The sequence below is a fragment of the Neodiprion lecontei genome, chromosome 4 (assembly GCF_021901455.1).
Source record: "Neodiprion lecontei isolate iyNeoLeco1 chromosome 4, iyNeoLeco1.1, whole genome shotgun sequence".
Classification (NCBI taxonomy): Eukaryota; Metazoa; Arthropoda; class Insecta; order Hymenoptera; family Diprionidae; genus Neodiprion; species Neodiprion lecontei.
This window is the reverse complement of record NC_060263.1, coordinates 16,128,121-16,142,921: the sequence shown is the minus strand read 5'-3', so window position 1 is coordinate 16,142,921 and position 14,801 is coordinate 16,128,121. Positions and strand designations below refer to the sequence as shown.

Below are 14,801 nucleotides of genomic sequence, written 5' to 3'. Positions count from 1 at the left end.
TCGAAACCCCTGACGAATACCCTTTGTTCTCATAACGAATGCTCCCAAAATCGAACGAAATAAACGGAGGAAAACGCGAAACCGTAGTGAAGCTTTGGGAACAATATACTCAGCCGATTATATTAAACGATCCGCACGAAATCCCGGACTCTGTAAAGGAGCCTTATCTCAATAAACCGCAGAATTCTAACCATACCATCGGAACTTCTGAAGATATTTGCTATTACACGGGAGATACAGAAGAACGAATAGAAGAAAGAAATAAGCTGTTCGAGCCCCCAACGCGACCCAGAACGATTAGCGAAGAAGACGCAAAGATTAGGAAAAAGGCAAAAATTATTTCTGAATACCTCCCGTTCAAACTTCCAACGATTTCTACCTCCTTTTCCTCCGACACGGAATCTAAAAGTTAAAATAAACCTTATTAACAAAAATTCAAACTCAGTCATCACATACGCATCGGTTATTGATCGGGGAACCCATAAAATAAGGAGAATTTTTCAGAACATCACAGCACCCCAACTCGTTATCCATATCCATAAAAACGAGTCAAAAATATTTTTTTTTATTACTCTCAAGCTCCCCGCTATCAAACCTGTCCTGTCTCTCTCCCATCTCAGCAGTCCCCGGAATTGTCGCTATTATACGAATCCCGAACAATTAATCCCCAGTTCCAACCCAGTTATAAGCAAATAAATCCGGTTGTGCAATCCCAACATTAAATGGGAAAGGAAGACCCTCCTATCGATAAAAAACGCCCAGCCGTAGTACATACTCCGCCTTCAGACCGACGACTCAGATCACAAGTTAGTACGCAGGGCACCCAATTATTTGAAGGACAATTAGAAAATTTAGAGGAGACGAACGCGTCGGGAAACTCAAGTCTAACTCCCGAACAGTCACGAATCTCCAACGAAAATTCTAATCCAACGAATAAAAATTCTCCGAAGAACTCGAGAAAAACAGAAAAACCCACTCAAATACTTATTCAAACGCCTGATTCGGAAAACCAATCCCAAACACATATCAAGATTCCTCAGGAATTTAAAATGGTAAGCGAACCCGTTGCAAGTACAGGCGCAACCGCCTCACCCGCACCGACTTATCATTATATCTCAATTAAGGATGCCTTAGAGGCAGTCACGGTGTTTGACGGCAATCCGTCCCAGGTTAGAAGTTTTGTGCAGGGATGCAAGGATGCACGCGAAATGGTTCCGCCTCAAGTCGAATTAAGCCTCGCGCGAATAATACGTAATAAAATCAAGGGAGTAGCTCCACGTGTGATCGAGAACGAACGGTTCGATACCGTAGACGAATTAACCGCGCGAATAAATGAGCTTTATGGACCAGCCAAATCCGTTAATCTGTGTCAGGGTGAACTACGGAAAATTTTCCAAAGACAGAATGAAGACGTCGCGACGTACGCATCAAGGGTACGCGAAGCGATGGAAAATACAAGATAGGCATTCTTGCAAGAGCAACGTAAAGATGATTTCGAAATTTTTACGCGAAATACCGAAGCGGACGGCAAAGCCGCTTTTCTGCGCGGATTAAGACCCGAAATCGACGGAAAAATCCCCACAGTACCCGGTACTCTAAAAGAACTGGTCGACGCAGCGATGAAAATAGAAAAACAGGAGAAAATTAAAATCCAACTTAGACGAGGAGATCAACCTAGCACAATTCAAGACGCTACGATAAATTATACGATGTTTCAACCATATAATTGCGTTGTATGTGGAGCAAACGACCACGATAAATACGATTGCTAATATAATTCAGATAAAAGCTATTACGATCACCGTAAACCTCGGAATCAAATTTATGTTATCCAAGGTAATCGAGCAGACTATCGGAATAATTATAATTCAAGAGATGCTTATTCGGATCCTCGACGTAACTCGAACACCTACCAACTGCAAAATAATACTAACTCGAGAAATCAATTTCCGAAACATCAAAATCGTCAAATAAATTACCAACCGCAACCCGGTTACGATTCAAGAGAAAATCGTCCCAATCGATAACAGGGACCTCCGAATTTTAGTAACCAAGACAATTACAGTAATCGGAGGTCGAACTCCCCTAATCAACAAGGTTATCCTAGAAATAATCAATATCGCGAAAATCGCTATCAAGGGAACTATCAATACCACGGAAACGTTTATCCCAACAATAACTCGTACCGTGAAAGAACTTATTCAAGGGACCCTAGCCCGCAGAGGTCACAATCCAATTTCAGACAGGGAAATCAGCGTCCAAATCAGTACGACGATAATCAAATAATTAGACAAACGCGTTATACTCCGCAAACAAATTATCAGCCCTACAATTCGAACCGACCTGACGAATACCAGACAGAAAAACCACGCGAATACTGTCGATATTGTAGAAACTACGGTCACTTAATCAATGAATATCCAACTAAACAGCGAAATGGTAGATTAAATCAAATACCGCGAGAAAATCGAGTCTCATTTTCGGGAAACGGGGAGAGCCTGCCGAACGACGGTGCGACCTCGGAGGCTCTCAAAACACCCAACCGCACCTTGTCTATTATACAGGGCGTACCGATAGAAAACTAGTGACGTTGGCTACAAGCGATATGGAACAAATAATTATAGGTCCGCCTCAAAATTCCGATAACAAATCAATCAACACGATCATAAAACCAGAGAGTATATTCCCTACGATCAAATTAGAAGCGAGCGAATTACAAAATCCGAGTACTTTCATGTTGGATACAGGCTCCGACCTGAACATTATAAAAAATAACTGTGTAAGGTAGGCTGAATCAAAAAAAACGGCTAATTTTTTTTTTTCAAAATCCTCACATAAAAACTTCCGAGAAGGTGTGAAAAGACGCCTGTAAAAAGCAGAGCTCTTAATATTATTATTAAGAGGTCGCGCATCGGGAATTTCTATTTCCCGTTTAAATAACACAGGAATAAATTTTTTAAAATTTTGCAATTTCGTATTTTTGCAACGGCTCATGGAATTAGCGGACCAAAGCATATTTTTGTAGGAAATTTGACGCTCTACAAAAAAAGTCCTTACAAAGTTTTCGATAGTCACACTCCTCCAAAAGTTATTCGAGGTCAAAGTTGAACTTATAAAAAAATTCAATGTTTTTTTTTTTTCGATGATACTATGAATCTTTTCTCATTATTTTGTTATAAAGAGGATAGATTTCGGAACAATTACATTTCTAAATAGTCAAGTGCATCAGTTATGGATTCTCCATGATAACATGTTTATTATTTAACATCGCATTTTTGTAAGGTAACTTTATATTGACTCGATGGGAAAATTAATGATTGAAAAAGCCCAATTAGAGTAAGATATATTTATTAAATATATATTTATAACAAAATAATGGGAAAAGATTCATAGTATCATCGAAAAAAAAAAACATTGAATTTTTTTGTAAGTTCAACTTTGACCTCGAATAACTTTTGAAGGAGTGTGACTATCGAAAACTTTGTAAGGACTTTTTTTGTAGAGCGTCAAATTTCCTACAAAAATATGCTTTGGTCCGCTAATTCAATGAGCCGTTGCAAAAATACGAAATTGCAAAATTTAAAAAAATTTATTCCTGTGTTATTTAAACGGGAAATAGAAATTCCCGATGCGCGACCTCTTAATAATAATATTAAGGGCTCTGCTTTTTACAGGCGTCTTTTCACACCTTCTCGGAAGTTTTTATGTGAGGATTTTGAAAAAAAAAAATTAGCCGTTTTTTTTTAATCAGCCTAGTGTAAAGTCAGAAATCGAAATAAACGAACAAAAGAAATTTAACCGAAGCTCAATTCCATATAGTTCCGGAAAATTTACCAATCCCACAGGACGGAATAATAGGATCCCAGTTCTTGAACGAAAATCGAGCTCAGATAAATTTTGATAAAGGCACATTAGAATTCGGTAACGTACAAATCCCATTCCTAAACCAGCAGGAAAAAACGACTCCGTATAGAGCGCAGACTGGCAACTGCGACAAACTCGCGGAGACCGAACTAGGCACCGAGGTTTTACCGCTCCTAGATGTAGAATCTAACGGGTGTCTCGGTTATACAAAATCCGATTTAAAGACCGAAATTTCCGAACCTCTTAAAGGAAAGGAAAAGGTCAAAAATCCGGAAGATGTTATCGTAATTCCATCGAGGACACGGCTTGGCATCCGTATCAATCTCGAAAAAACTGAGTTAACCGAAGGGTACCTACCTCTGATAGACGCAGGTGACAACGTCTACATAGGGAACGCGTTAGTGGCAAATCGAGATAATAAAGCTTACCTTTATGCAATTAATACGTCAGACTCGGAAGTAAGGCTGAGGATTCCACCGCAAATCCTGGAGGAAATAAGTGAAACAGAGGACTCTTTAGAATCAGATACCCAAAATTTTAAAATCAAAAGCGAGAATGCAAAAGAAACCGTTAATTATAAGAATATACCCACAAAATATCAAATATATCCCGACGAATGCATAAAATACGACAATGAATCTGTGAAAAACGATAATAAATCTACGAAATATTCCAATGAATCCATGAAAAATAATGACGAATCCGCGACAAATCCAAGCGAATCCAATGAATCTGTGAAAAACGACAATAAATCTACGAAATATTCCAATAAATCCATGAAAAATAACGACGAATCTACGATAATACCAAGTGAATCCAATGAACCCGCGAAGTATGAAAATAAAACTACGAACAATAAGTGTAAAAGTAATTCCGACGAATCCGAGAAAAATAATAATGAATATTCCGACGAACCCATAAGAAATGATAATTCTACAGTAAACCTGAGTGAATCCAATAAACCCATGAAACATGAAGATAGATCTGAGAAGAATGAAACTAAACCCAGTAAACCCACAACGAGTGAATTAAACGAAATCAAATTAATCGAACCGTATATTACTGATAACGCAAAAAGGGCTGTAATAAATAAACATATCCCAGTGTTTAAAGAGGAAATAAATCAATGCGATAAAAACCAAGCGACAAATAAATATAAGAGAAGGCAAGAAATAAAGAAGTCTACGCGAATCCGCAAATCTAAACCCTATACGAAAACAGCCAAAGACGAGTATAAAAGGAAAATAACGTGCGCAATCACACGGAATATCTCTACGCAAAACACGAATCAACCTAATGAAATAAACATCGCAAAAATAAAACGATTATTTATGGTTCAAAATTCCCACGACGACCTAGTCAAAGCCAGGGTCGAGCTTTTGGAATCCTTATTGAGATTAGAACACTTAAATACCGAGGAAAAAGAGAATGTCTATAACTTAATCCGAGCAAATGCAGATATATTTCACCTACCAGGCGATAATTTAGAATGCACTGAGGTAATTAAACATCAAATAACTACAACCGACGAACAGCCAATAAATACGAAACAATATCGCTACCCACCAATCCATAAGAAAAAAGGTGTGTGTGTGTCACCTCCGACGCACGACTGGCGTTTACCTCCTCCTTACGAACAATAATTATGATATATATATAACTGAAAAAAGGGTAAATCAACGCACTTTCCAAAACGATAAGAGAAACAAACATATATCTGTAATTATTCGGATTATTTTAACTTTAATCACTTGATGATTTGTTTAATAGTACATAAAATACACGTATCAATGCATAGAAGTACAAGAAAACTTTAAAATCAGAACATTGAAAGTTAATGGTTATGTTGCTGTCTGCATACGTTGTGTTGTGTCGCGGTAGCGACTCGAGGCAAGTACATTTTCTCGACAGCCGGCACACTCTTACGCCGCACACTTGCTTATATTTATTACACAGCATGCATACCCTGTACTCGGCAGTAGCGTACAAGTTGCGACAGAACTTCGTAATACGCAGGCACACAACACACACGTACAAACATCCGCACACATTCAACTCTCAGACCAGAGGTAGCGAACTATACAGTGAGAGTACGAAGCACCGCACAAAGAGGAGACCACGAGTATAGGATACGCTGTGTAATGTATTCCATCTCATTCTTTTGCACGTTCAATCCTACAGATATATATGTTTGTCTCTTTCTACTTAACGCCTCAAGCTTCCGAATGTTACACTTGATTTACTCAAATCGTTTCTTAAGGAGTAAACTCCAAAAATTTAAAAACTCACGCTTCCCCTACTCCAAGAAAACATACCCAACCACACAATTCCCGCTAAAAGCCAACCGCTCGCAATTAATAATCCTCATCAACATTACGATTTCAACTACTACATCAACATTTCAATTTTACAGATGAATCTGTTGACAAACCAGGAAAATTTGGTCATAATATTCACCGATAGATTTCAGCCAAATATGCGAACTTTAGAAATAAAGCGAGCTGGTAAGATTATTGTTGTAATATGCAATAGAGTCATGCCAGATTGGGTAAAGAGCGTGACCCGTCAGTTGTTATGGAACGACGATCTGCCACCAAGAATCTATAATTATGCGAAATATTTTCAATATTTTTTGATGATCAAAATTACAAGGTCAAGCAACACTTTATGATCGACAATCTGGCAATCGAAATTCCTAACAACGATAACGATGAACTAATAAACTAAAACCATGACGAGACCCACTATCGGGGACATTATCAACTAATTCCATTATCATAACTAATCATGCCACGCATAGATACATTTAGTTAAGTACATCGGATATATATATATATATATATAGCATACCTCTAACGATAAGATAGGAATAAAGAAACACCGAACCCTTATGCGGGAGTGACAGCTAATGTACGACGAGAAAGTACACCAAACAGATCCCTTAAAAGAAATGATGCCATACGAGAACAACGCTTTAACCTGTGTGCAAGGGAACTACCACAATGCGAAATAAACGACAACCGAACTGATTCAAAACTATGGTGATTGCAGCTCCAAAATGTACATCATAGACCTTCAAGGATTTCACGGGGAAAATCATGTCTTCATGATAAAGGAAATCGCAGTGATGAGTTGCTGCGAAGGACCAATACACCATTCGATAGTCCGTATGGAAACAGAAAAATCTACTCTTCCGCCAGAAATCCAAACGCTCAACCAGCAATTAACAGATCACCACCATGGGCTCGATTGGCACGATGGCACCGCCGTTGCCAGTGACGTAACTAAGGCATTAGAGGCAATGTACAAGAACACAAGAATCTACTTAAAGGGCTCAGATAAGGTCGAAACCTTAAGACCATACTTCAACGACATAGTAAACCTGGACGACCACGGTTGCCCGCCCTTAGCGGCGATTAAAGAAAGCGGAGTACCCTGCATCCAACATTCTTTTATGGATTTTAAATTCAACTGTCTACTCCGCAACGTCACAGCATTACTTCACTGGGTGAAACAATCCTTCCGCGAGCCAGTAAACTGCGACAAATGGACAAACGAACCTAATCGGCTCCCACAAATAGCAATGCCAAGCTGTCAACGACGACGGGAGACACCGAAACGAAGGGTGCCCGAGTTATATAAGAAAATAGCCCTGAATTTACTGGGACACATCGTTAACACGATCGAAAAAGTTTGCAACGATCCAGAATAAAACCAACACCCCGTCTAAACCCAAGGGACATGCAAGCAATAAAAAAATAATAATAAATACGCGTCACCAGTCCTCTAACAAACCAAATACCTAAACCGATAATCAGACTTGCAAACCCCATATAATTATGCCCACTCGATAGCCCAGACATAATGAATTCATTTGCACCATGAAAAGAATTTGTTGAACTCATAACTTTACCGAATTGATAATACTGACGCCTATACGTTGTAACATTACAGGGCTAAAGATGTACGTTATCGACATACAAGGACTTGGAGGGAAAAATAACACGTTCGTCATTAAAGAAATCACCGTGAGAAGGTGCTGCGGAACCGCAATACACCACCTTATCCTCATCACAAAGACACATGGGACTAACCTACCCGCGAAAATTCAAAGGACTAATCACTGGCTGAAAGAGTGTCTCCACGGCCTTTCCTGGGAAGCCGGATCAAACACCCGCGCTCAATTGGAGGAATTAATAAACTCACTGGACGCTGAGGAAACTGTATACGTTAAAGGCAAGGAGAAGCAAACCATACTGCGCGAACATTTTAACACGGTAATCAACCTAGAAGATTGCGGATGCCCAGGTATATCGGACATAAAAAACTACGGAACCCCGTGCGACGAACATTCAAAATTGAACCCGGACTTCAACTGCTCATACCAAAATACCGCAGCCATGATGTATTGGCTGAAAACAAAATTCTGTGGACCGGTGCCTTGTAACCGATGAAAACCCAACCCAGACACCGCTTTAAAATCACCTGTGGCTAAAGACCCGGCGAAACTAGATCGAGCACTCACCGCAAGGAAAGGGCTAGACGTCTTGGAACAAGTAGTCGAAGCAATCAAGAGAATTAATTGCAATATTAAGGAAGACGAAGCCTAAAATAAGAACCACCCATCGCACAAAACACTGACGAAATATAACATCATCAAAATGTCCTAACCTCCTCCACAACCACACATCCTCACCAGAGCAAAAGACAATTCTATCGAACACCAGAATGTTCATTAATTACAGTCGATTTTCTGTTACGACCACAGAGGATCGAGATGGATCTCCGGCTAGCAATCCTGCCCCAACTGATCTGGATGACTATGGCCCTAATCGCCTACGACTGCGGATCGAAAATGATGAACCTGACCACGGTATCTCTCCTTGAAGTAGGAACATGCGACCTGCCGAAACTACAACCTGTAACTAGCACCATCGAAATGCAGCTCCTAGAACTCACCGACTACTCAGAGGCACGAATCACGCAATGCAAGGTAGAGATACATCGATCGATCTTTCACTGCGGAATGCATTCGCATATTTCGGCAACTAGCAACGGACAACTCGAATATATACACTTTGTATCAAAAGAAGAATGCATACAAATGCACCTGTACAAATCGTGGAGATTCGGAGTTAATAGCATTATATCCTAATTAAAACCAAATGGAATAACGACAAAAACCATATCACTTGGCGGAGCAACGAATTTTGACGGGACTTGCGAAGGCATACAATACTCCGACGAATACGGAACATGGAGCGACGTAATAGTCCAAGGATACGTAAAGATCAGTCTAGCCGAATATACTGCAAAAATAAACCTAAATTCAAATAAAATCATATTTCGATCTGGAACAACGTGTGACTTCAGCAACGGTAATTGCGTTGCATTGCGTAGACAATAAAGGAGGAAACACGTTTTGGGAAACCTTGCCAAAGGATTCCTGTCAACTAGACCGATACGACGTCTTATACGAAGGCAGAGCCATAAAAATCAAGAACAGCGATGAAACCTATGACGAAGTATATACAACGCAATTATATATTTCACGGGGAAAATCAAAAAAATTTTATATGTGACGTCGGAGCGGTACCTGGTGGAAATTTCCAGATATTAGACACCGGAATCATTCACACAGCTACAGTCAGACTCACATCAGTAGTTTGGGTCACCAATTACCGATAAAGTATTGAAATACACCGGACAACGGGCATTCTGTCGCTCTAATCGAACTAACCGAGGAAGGAGTAATTATTGGATAAAAGATTTAATTAATTGGCTTACCTCTTGAGAATACTCTGGATATGATGACTTGTAGCGTAGATTGGTGAGAGCATTTAACGGAATAACTGATTCTAATATATTCGGATACTTTGATTAACTTGGATTTATTTTATAAGTTCAATATTTCAAGTCACAAAAACGGAGTTACTTAGTGTAAGATCTTAAATTAATATGACAAAATGGAGCTGAAAGCTCGCTGGACTTTTGGGCAGAGTAACGTTGTATGAAAAGTTTAAATGCAAAAGGCAAAAGGATTTTACCGCGAGACTGTACCCGAACAAGATGACGAATCTGGTCATAGAAACCAAGTGGACGATCGGATGATCGGTCGCCGTTTTTATAGGGGTCGATCGTTGCGCAGAACGATCCCCTTTTTTATATTTTGTCACCTTTTGCGCACCTCCCCCTTTTTTTAGGAATTCTAATTAGGGCACGCCATCTTCGCCGCATGCACGCCTGTGATCTTAGTTCATTAGCTACTACTATATTGCAAGTTTTTACATATGGTATAACGCTGCACCGGTGCGGTGGTGTAGGTGCGGGGTCGTTGTTCTATAATTTTCCATTCTGCGTGAGCTTTGTTGTTGGGGCGCAAGCCCCCCTTGGCCCCTCGGCTACTGTGCTTCTTCCCGCCGTCTCGTGCTTTCGGCAGCTATTTCCTAATATGGTAATCGCAGTGCGGATGCGCTAGTGGTGACTCATGTTTTATGTTAGTGCCGTGTGCATTTTCGGGCTCACGATACGCTTAATTCTAGTTCCTGTTTACTTCCTAATATTCTTACTATCCTGTTCGTTACAAAGTCTATATGTCATATTGGTTACTCGTCGTTTGTTAGTTTTATAGCGTGTATCTATATAAAATTACATATGTAATATAATCGATTACTGTCGTTATTCACCTGGATTATAATAGCGATTGTTTATGAGACATAGTTGCTGTTTGCTTAACATTATTAGAATCGCGCTGCTGCGAATATTCTTAGGTGTTTGTGTTATAATTATCTTAACAAATTTAGGGTATTTAACAATTTGATAATCCATAGTTTTAGAGCAGGTTTACATGTGTGCTTTCGTATATAATTCTCTTCTGTAATTATTAATTCTTATATTGATATAAATCGGCTTGGAAGCTTCTAGAACGTTTTTCTTATGTTTGTTGGTTGCCTGTCATTGGGCGTTGCCACGTATGCATCTTTGAGTTTATTGCGAGTTGATTTACCTTCAATCGTTTCGTCGGTAAGTTTCCTAATGTGTTCTCTAGATGAAGCTCTGTATGGCTCCACATTGGAGATCTGCATTGCCTTCAAAACGTTGCGCGTGTTGCCTACAATACGGCGTTACGGAGGAAGGTACAGTTCATGCTGGATAATTAGTATTCACGGTTTTGAAGGTTTTGCAGTCTCTGGTTTTATGGATTATTGCAGCAGTGCTATCTTTACATTATATTGGTTATACATTTATCTATGGTTTTACAATCTTCCGTACTCCAGGTTATATGGTATAGCGTAAGTCGCTTATAGTATAGCTCTCAGCTCCGAATGCACAAATGGCATTGTCGAGTGCTATATAATAATTGGATATAATCGTGTTAGTTAATTATGGTGTTAATATGATAGTGATATGTAATAACGTATAATAATATTATAGCTCTTTGTAGTGCGAAGATCTCGTTAGTGAATGTCATAGTTATTTCCATCTAGGGATATTCCAAATAGTTAGACAGTTGTTTTAATTCCTTATGGTTACAAGATTCTCATACTTCGAGTTTGGTTAGTTGATAAAAGTAACATGCAGTAATAATAGTCGATAAAACATACGGACGTTCCGGTTGGATGTTACACTATGCTGGTAACTTAGTTGATTTATTATCCCACGGAGGGCGCGACACCATCTTTCTTTTCGGGAACGTCGTGCAGCACGTGCGTGATGGAATCCCAGTAACATTAGCAATATTCTTCATATATTTGCTGTCACCCAAGTGACAAATCATCTGTAAAAATGGCTCTGTATAATTTCAAAAAGATCGCCGTTGTCCCGACAGCCAAGGTAAGCAGATCCTCGATTGAGCGTCGAATCTTAACCTAGTCAAAAAGACACGTTCAATTCTGATGTCAAGCCAGAAGTACTAATTTCATTCACTCTCTGACACTGCACAATAAATCCCAAATAACGATCCGCACTTCTGTAATCCGACTCGTCGACTCACTGATTCAGAAGTCTTGAAAATTGAAGTTACCAATATTTTTAGGTTATCGACATGTCCACACCGTTATTTTTTCGAGGATTAATAATGTCATCTTGTCTGATGTTTTACAGGACTTCATCGATATCATCTTATCCAAGACTCAGCGCAAGACACCAACCGTCATACACAAAAACTACAAAATATCAAGAATCCGTGCATTTTATACTCGCAAGGTGAAATTCACCCAGCAAAATTTCCACGATCGCATGAGCCAAATTATCCAAGAGTTTCCAAAACTCGACGATGTTCATCCGTTCTATGCCGATCTCATGAACGTTTTGTATGACAAAGATCATTACAAACTGGCTCTGGGACAGATTAACACTGCTCGCCACTTGATCGACAAGTAATTATGCTTCTTTTTCATAATTCGATTTAATACTTTTTCCACATTTGCTCGTTTCAAGCTCGCGAAAGTGAAGAACTTGTCTGTGTTGAAATTTAATACGTCTAATTTTTTTAGCGTTGCAAAAGACTATGTGCGTCTTCTAAAGTATGGAGACTCCCTGTATCGTTGTAAACAACTGAAGAAAGCTGCGCTGGGTCGGATGGCTACCATAATGAAAAGACAGGCTGCAAATTTAACTTACCTAGAACAGGTTCGGCAGCACTTAGCTCGATTGCCGAGCATTGATCCGTATACTCGCACGATCATCATTTGCGGTTTTCCCAATGTTGGCAAAAGTAGCTTCATAAACAAGGTGAATTACCTCGTAATCTGGTTTGCAAATGTGTCTAATTATCGCTAATTTTTCAGCAACAGCTTTTGAGACATTGATTGATTTTATTAACAGATCACTCGAGCGGACGTCGAGGTGCAGCCTTACGCGTTTACGACAAAATCACTGTACGTTGGACACACAGATTATAAGTATTTGCGCTGGCAAGTCGTAGATACACCCGGAATTTTAGATCACCCATTAGAGGAGAGAAATGTTATAGAAATGCAGGCTGTCACAGCGCTTGCACATTTACGTGCTGCAGTTTTGTATTTTGTTGATATATCTGAGCAGTGCGGCCATTCGTTAGAGGAACAGGTAATTTATTCAAAAGAAAATATCACCGACTGTGACTTTATGTGCATTTGTGATTAAAACTTAATTACCTATGCAGGTAAAGCTTTTCGAGTCCATCAAACCTTTGTTCACAAACAAGCCACTGATGATCGTTCTGAATAAAGTTGATGTTCTTCGACTGGAGGAGCTGCCGGAAGACAAACGTGAAACTCTAAAGCCTTTCGAGGACGATCCTGACCTTCCGGTAATTGAAATGAGCACAATTACTGACTATGGGGTCATGGAAGTCAAGACTCAAGCCTGCGATCGGCTGTTGGCTCACAGAGTCGAGCTCAAAATGAGAACGAAGAAGGTAAAGTTGTGGAACAATAACCATGAAACAGAATTTCTCGCGAATTTTGCTCATTATATTTATTCAACAGATGGAATCTGTCCTGAATCGATTACATGTAGCTCAGCCCACTGCCAGAGACCAAAAAGCGAGGCCACCCTGCATTCCGGAAAATATTCTCAAAAAGAAAGAATTGGCAGCTGCAAAGACCGAAAGAAAGAGGAAACTGGAGCGTGAGATCGAGGAGGAAATGGGCGACGATTACGTATTGGACTTGAAGAAAAATTACGACATTGAAGGGGACCAAAAGTACGACATTATTCCGGAGTTCTGGGAAGGCCACAACGTAGCGGACTACATAGACCCCGACATTTTCGAGGTAACCGTCGATTGAATCGATTTTAGGAAGCGAAAAATAATGCTGTAAATCATATTCCCATTATTGTTATCCCTATTTTGTTATGCACAGAAATTGAACGCTCTGGAGCAAGAAGAAAACCTGCGGGAGGAGGCAGGCATTTACGATGCTAAGATTCCGGAATTGAGTGAAACTATGCGAGAGATTCGCGACTTGGCAAAACAAATTCGGGACCGCAAAGCCATCATGAAAGACGAAGCACGAATCGCAAAGGCCTCTACTAAGCCTGTTATGCCTCGCACAGCTGGCTCAAAAGTGCGAGATCGTTCCGTCACCAAGCTCCGTGATCAAATGGAAGACTTGGGTGTTGATATGGAGGGCACAGAAAATGTAAGTTGGCATATTCCTCCAACAGGCGTATGAATATGAAATATAAGAAAGAAGTGTTTTAGGTAAAAATGCAATGAACATTTTATCGTTCTTCAATCATTCTCCATTATATTCGACAGGCGAACTTCACCAGGACCAGAAAGAGATCTAGATCGCAATCGCAGCCTGCCACTAAAAGGATGCGACTTCAATCCGAGTCCCAGTCTAGAGCGCGTAGCAGTTCTAGACCAGCTCGTAATGATATGGGAATTAAGGATAATGTTGTAAGTGCTGAAGTTTCATTTTTTAAGTTCAGCTTTTTTTTTTCTGTAGTTTAATTACACACTCTATGTTTCTCTATCACAGATGAAGATGAAGTTAAAAAACATAGCACACAAAGCAGTGGCAAAGAAAGTGGGCAAAAAGGGATTGAAAGGAGAAGCCGATCGATTCATCGGGACAAAGATGCCGAAACATTTGTTCGCTGGGAAACGAGGAGTCGGAAAAACGGACAGGAGATAAATATATATTATATATATATATTTTTATATCAGAACTGCTCCACCGTAAATACATATGTATACGCGTTATACTTATGTAACTAGCAAACTTTATTTCTACCTAGAATCAGCGGAAACTAAATATCCAGGCATATACTTGTGAAATTCGATTCTTCATTAGCATTATCAGTGGAAAATTGCGAATAAATAGCATTACATAATCTATAACGATAATAAATTAAGGATAACGATCAACGAAAATTTCATCTAATTTCGCATTTGAGCCGACAATTTAACGAGTGTTTCTGACATTGAGTAGGAATGTTGTATA

General features: G+C 39.6%; 1 protein-coding gene across 1 annotated transcript; it reads left to right on the top strand.

The window, feature by feature from the left end:
• Positions 1-11,536: 11,536 nt before the first annotated feature.
• LOC107220316 (nucleolar GTP-binding protein 1) lies at positions 11,537-14,566 on the top strand. Its single transcript, XM_015658866.2, has 9 exons — positions 11,537-11,697; positions 11,968-12,242; positions 12,360-12,597; positions 12,691-12,933; positions 13,010-13,264; positions 13,335-13,622; positions 13,713-13,991; positions 14,111-14,254; positions 14,337-14,566. Exons 1-9 carry the CDS (start codon positions 11,650-11,652, stop codon positions 14,490-14,492), a joined length of 1,926 nt encoding a protein of 641 aa, XP_015514352.1. The 5' UTR covers positions 11,537-11,649; the 3' UTR covers positions 14,493-14,566.
• The last annotated feature ends 235 nt before the right edge of the window (positions 14,567-14,801 follow it).

Excerpts from the sequence above, each read along its gene's own strand:
- LOC107220316 (XM_015658866.2), top strand. The coding sequence starts at position 11,650 with ATGGCTCTGTATAATTTCAAAAAGATCGCCGTTGTCCCGACAGCCAAG. Across the intron at positions 12,243-12,359 it reads GCTCGCCACTTGATCGACAA|CGTTGCAAAAGACTATGTGC; the intron begins GTAATTATGCTT and ends TAATTTTTTTAG. Across the intron at positions 14,255-14,336 it reads TGGGAATTAAGGATAATGTT|ATGAAGATGAAGTTAAAAAA; the intron begins GTAAGTGCTGAA and ends TCTCTATCACAG.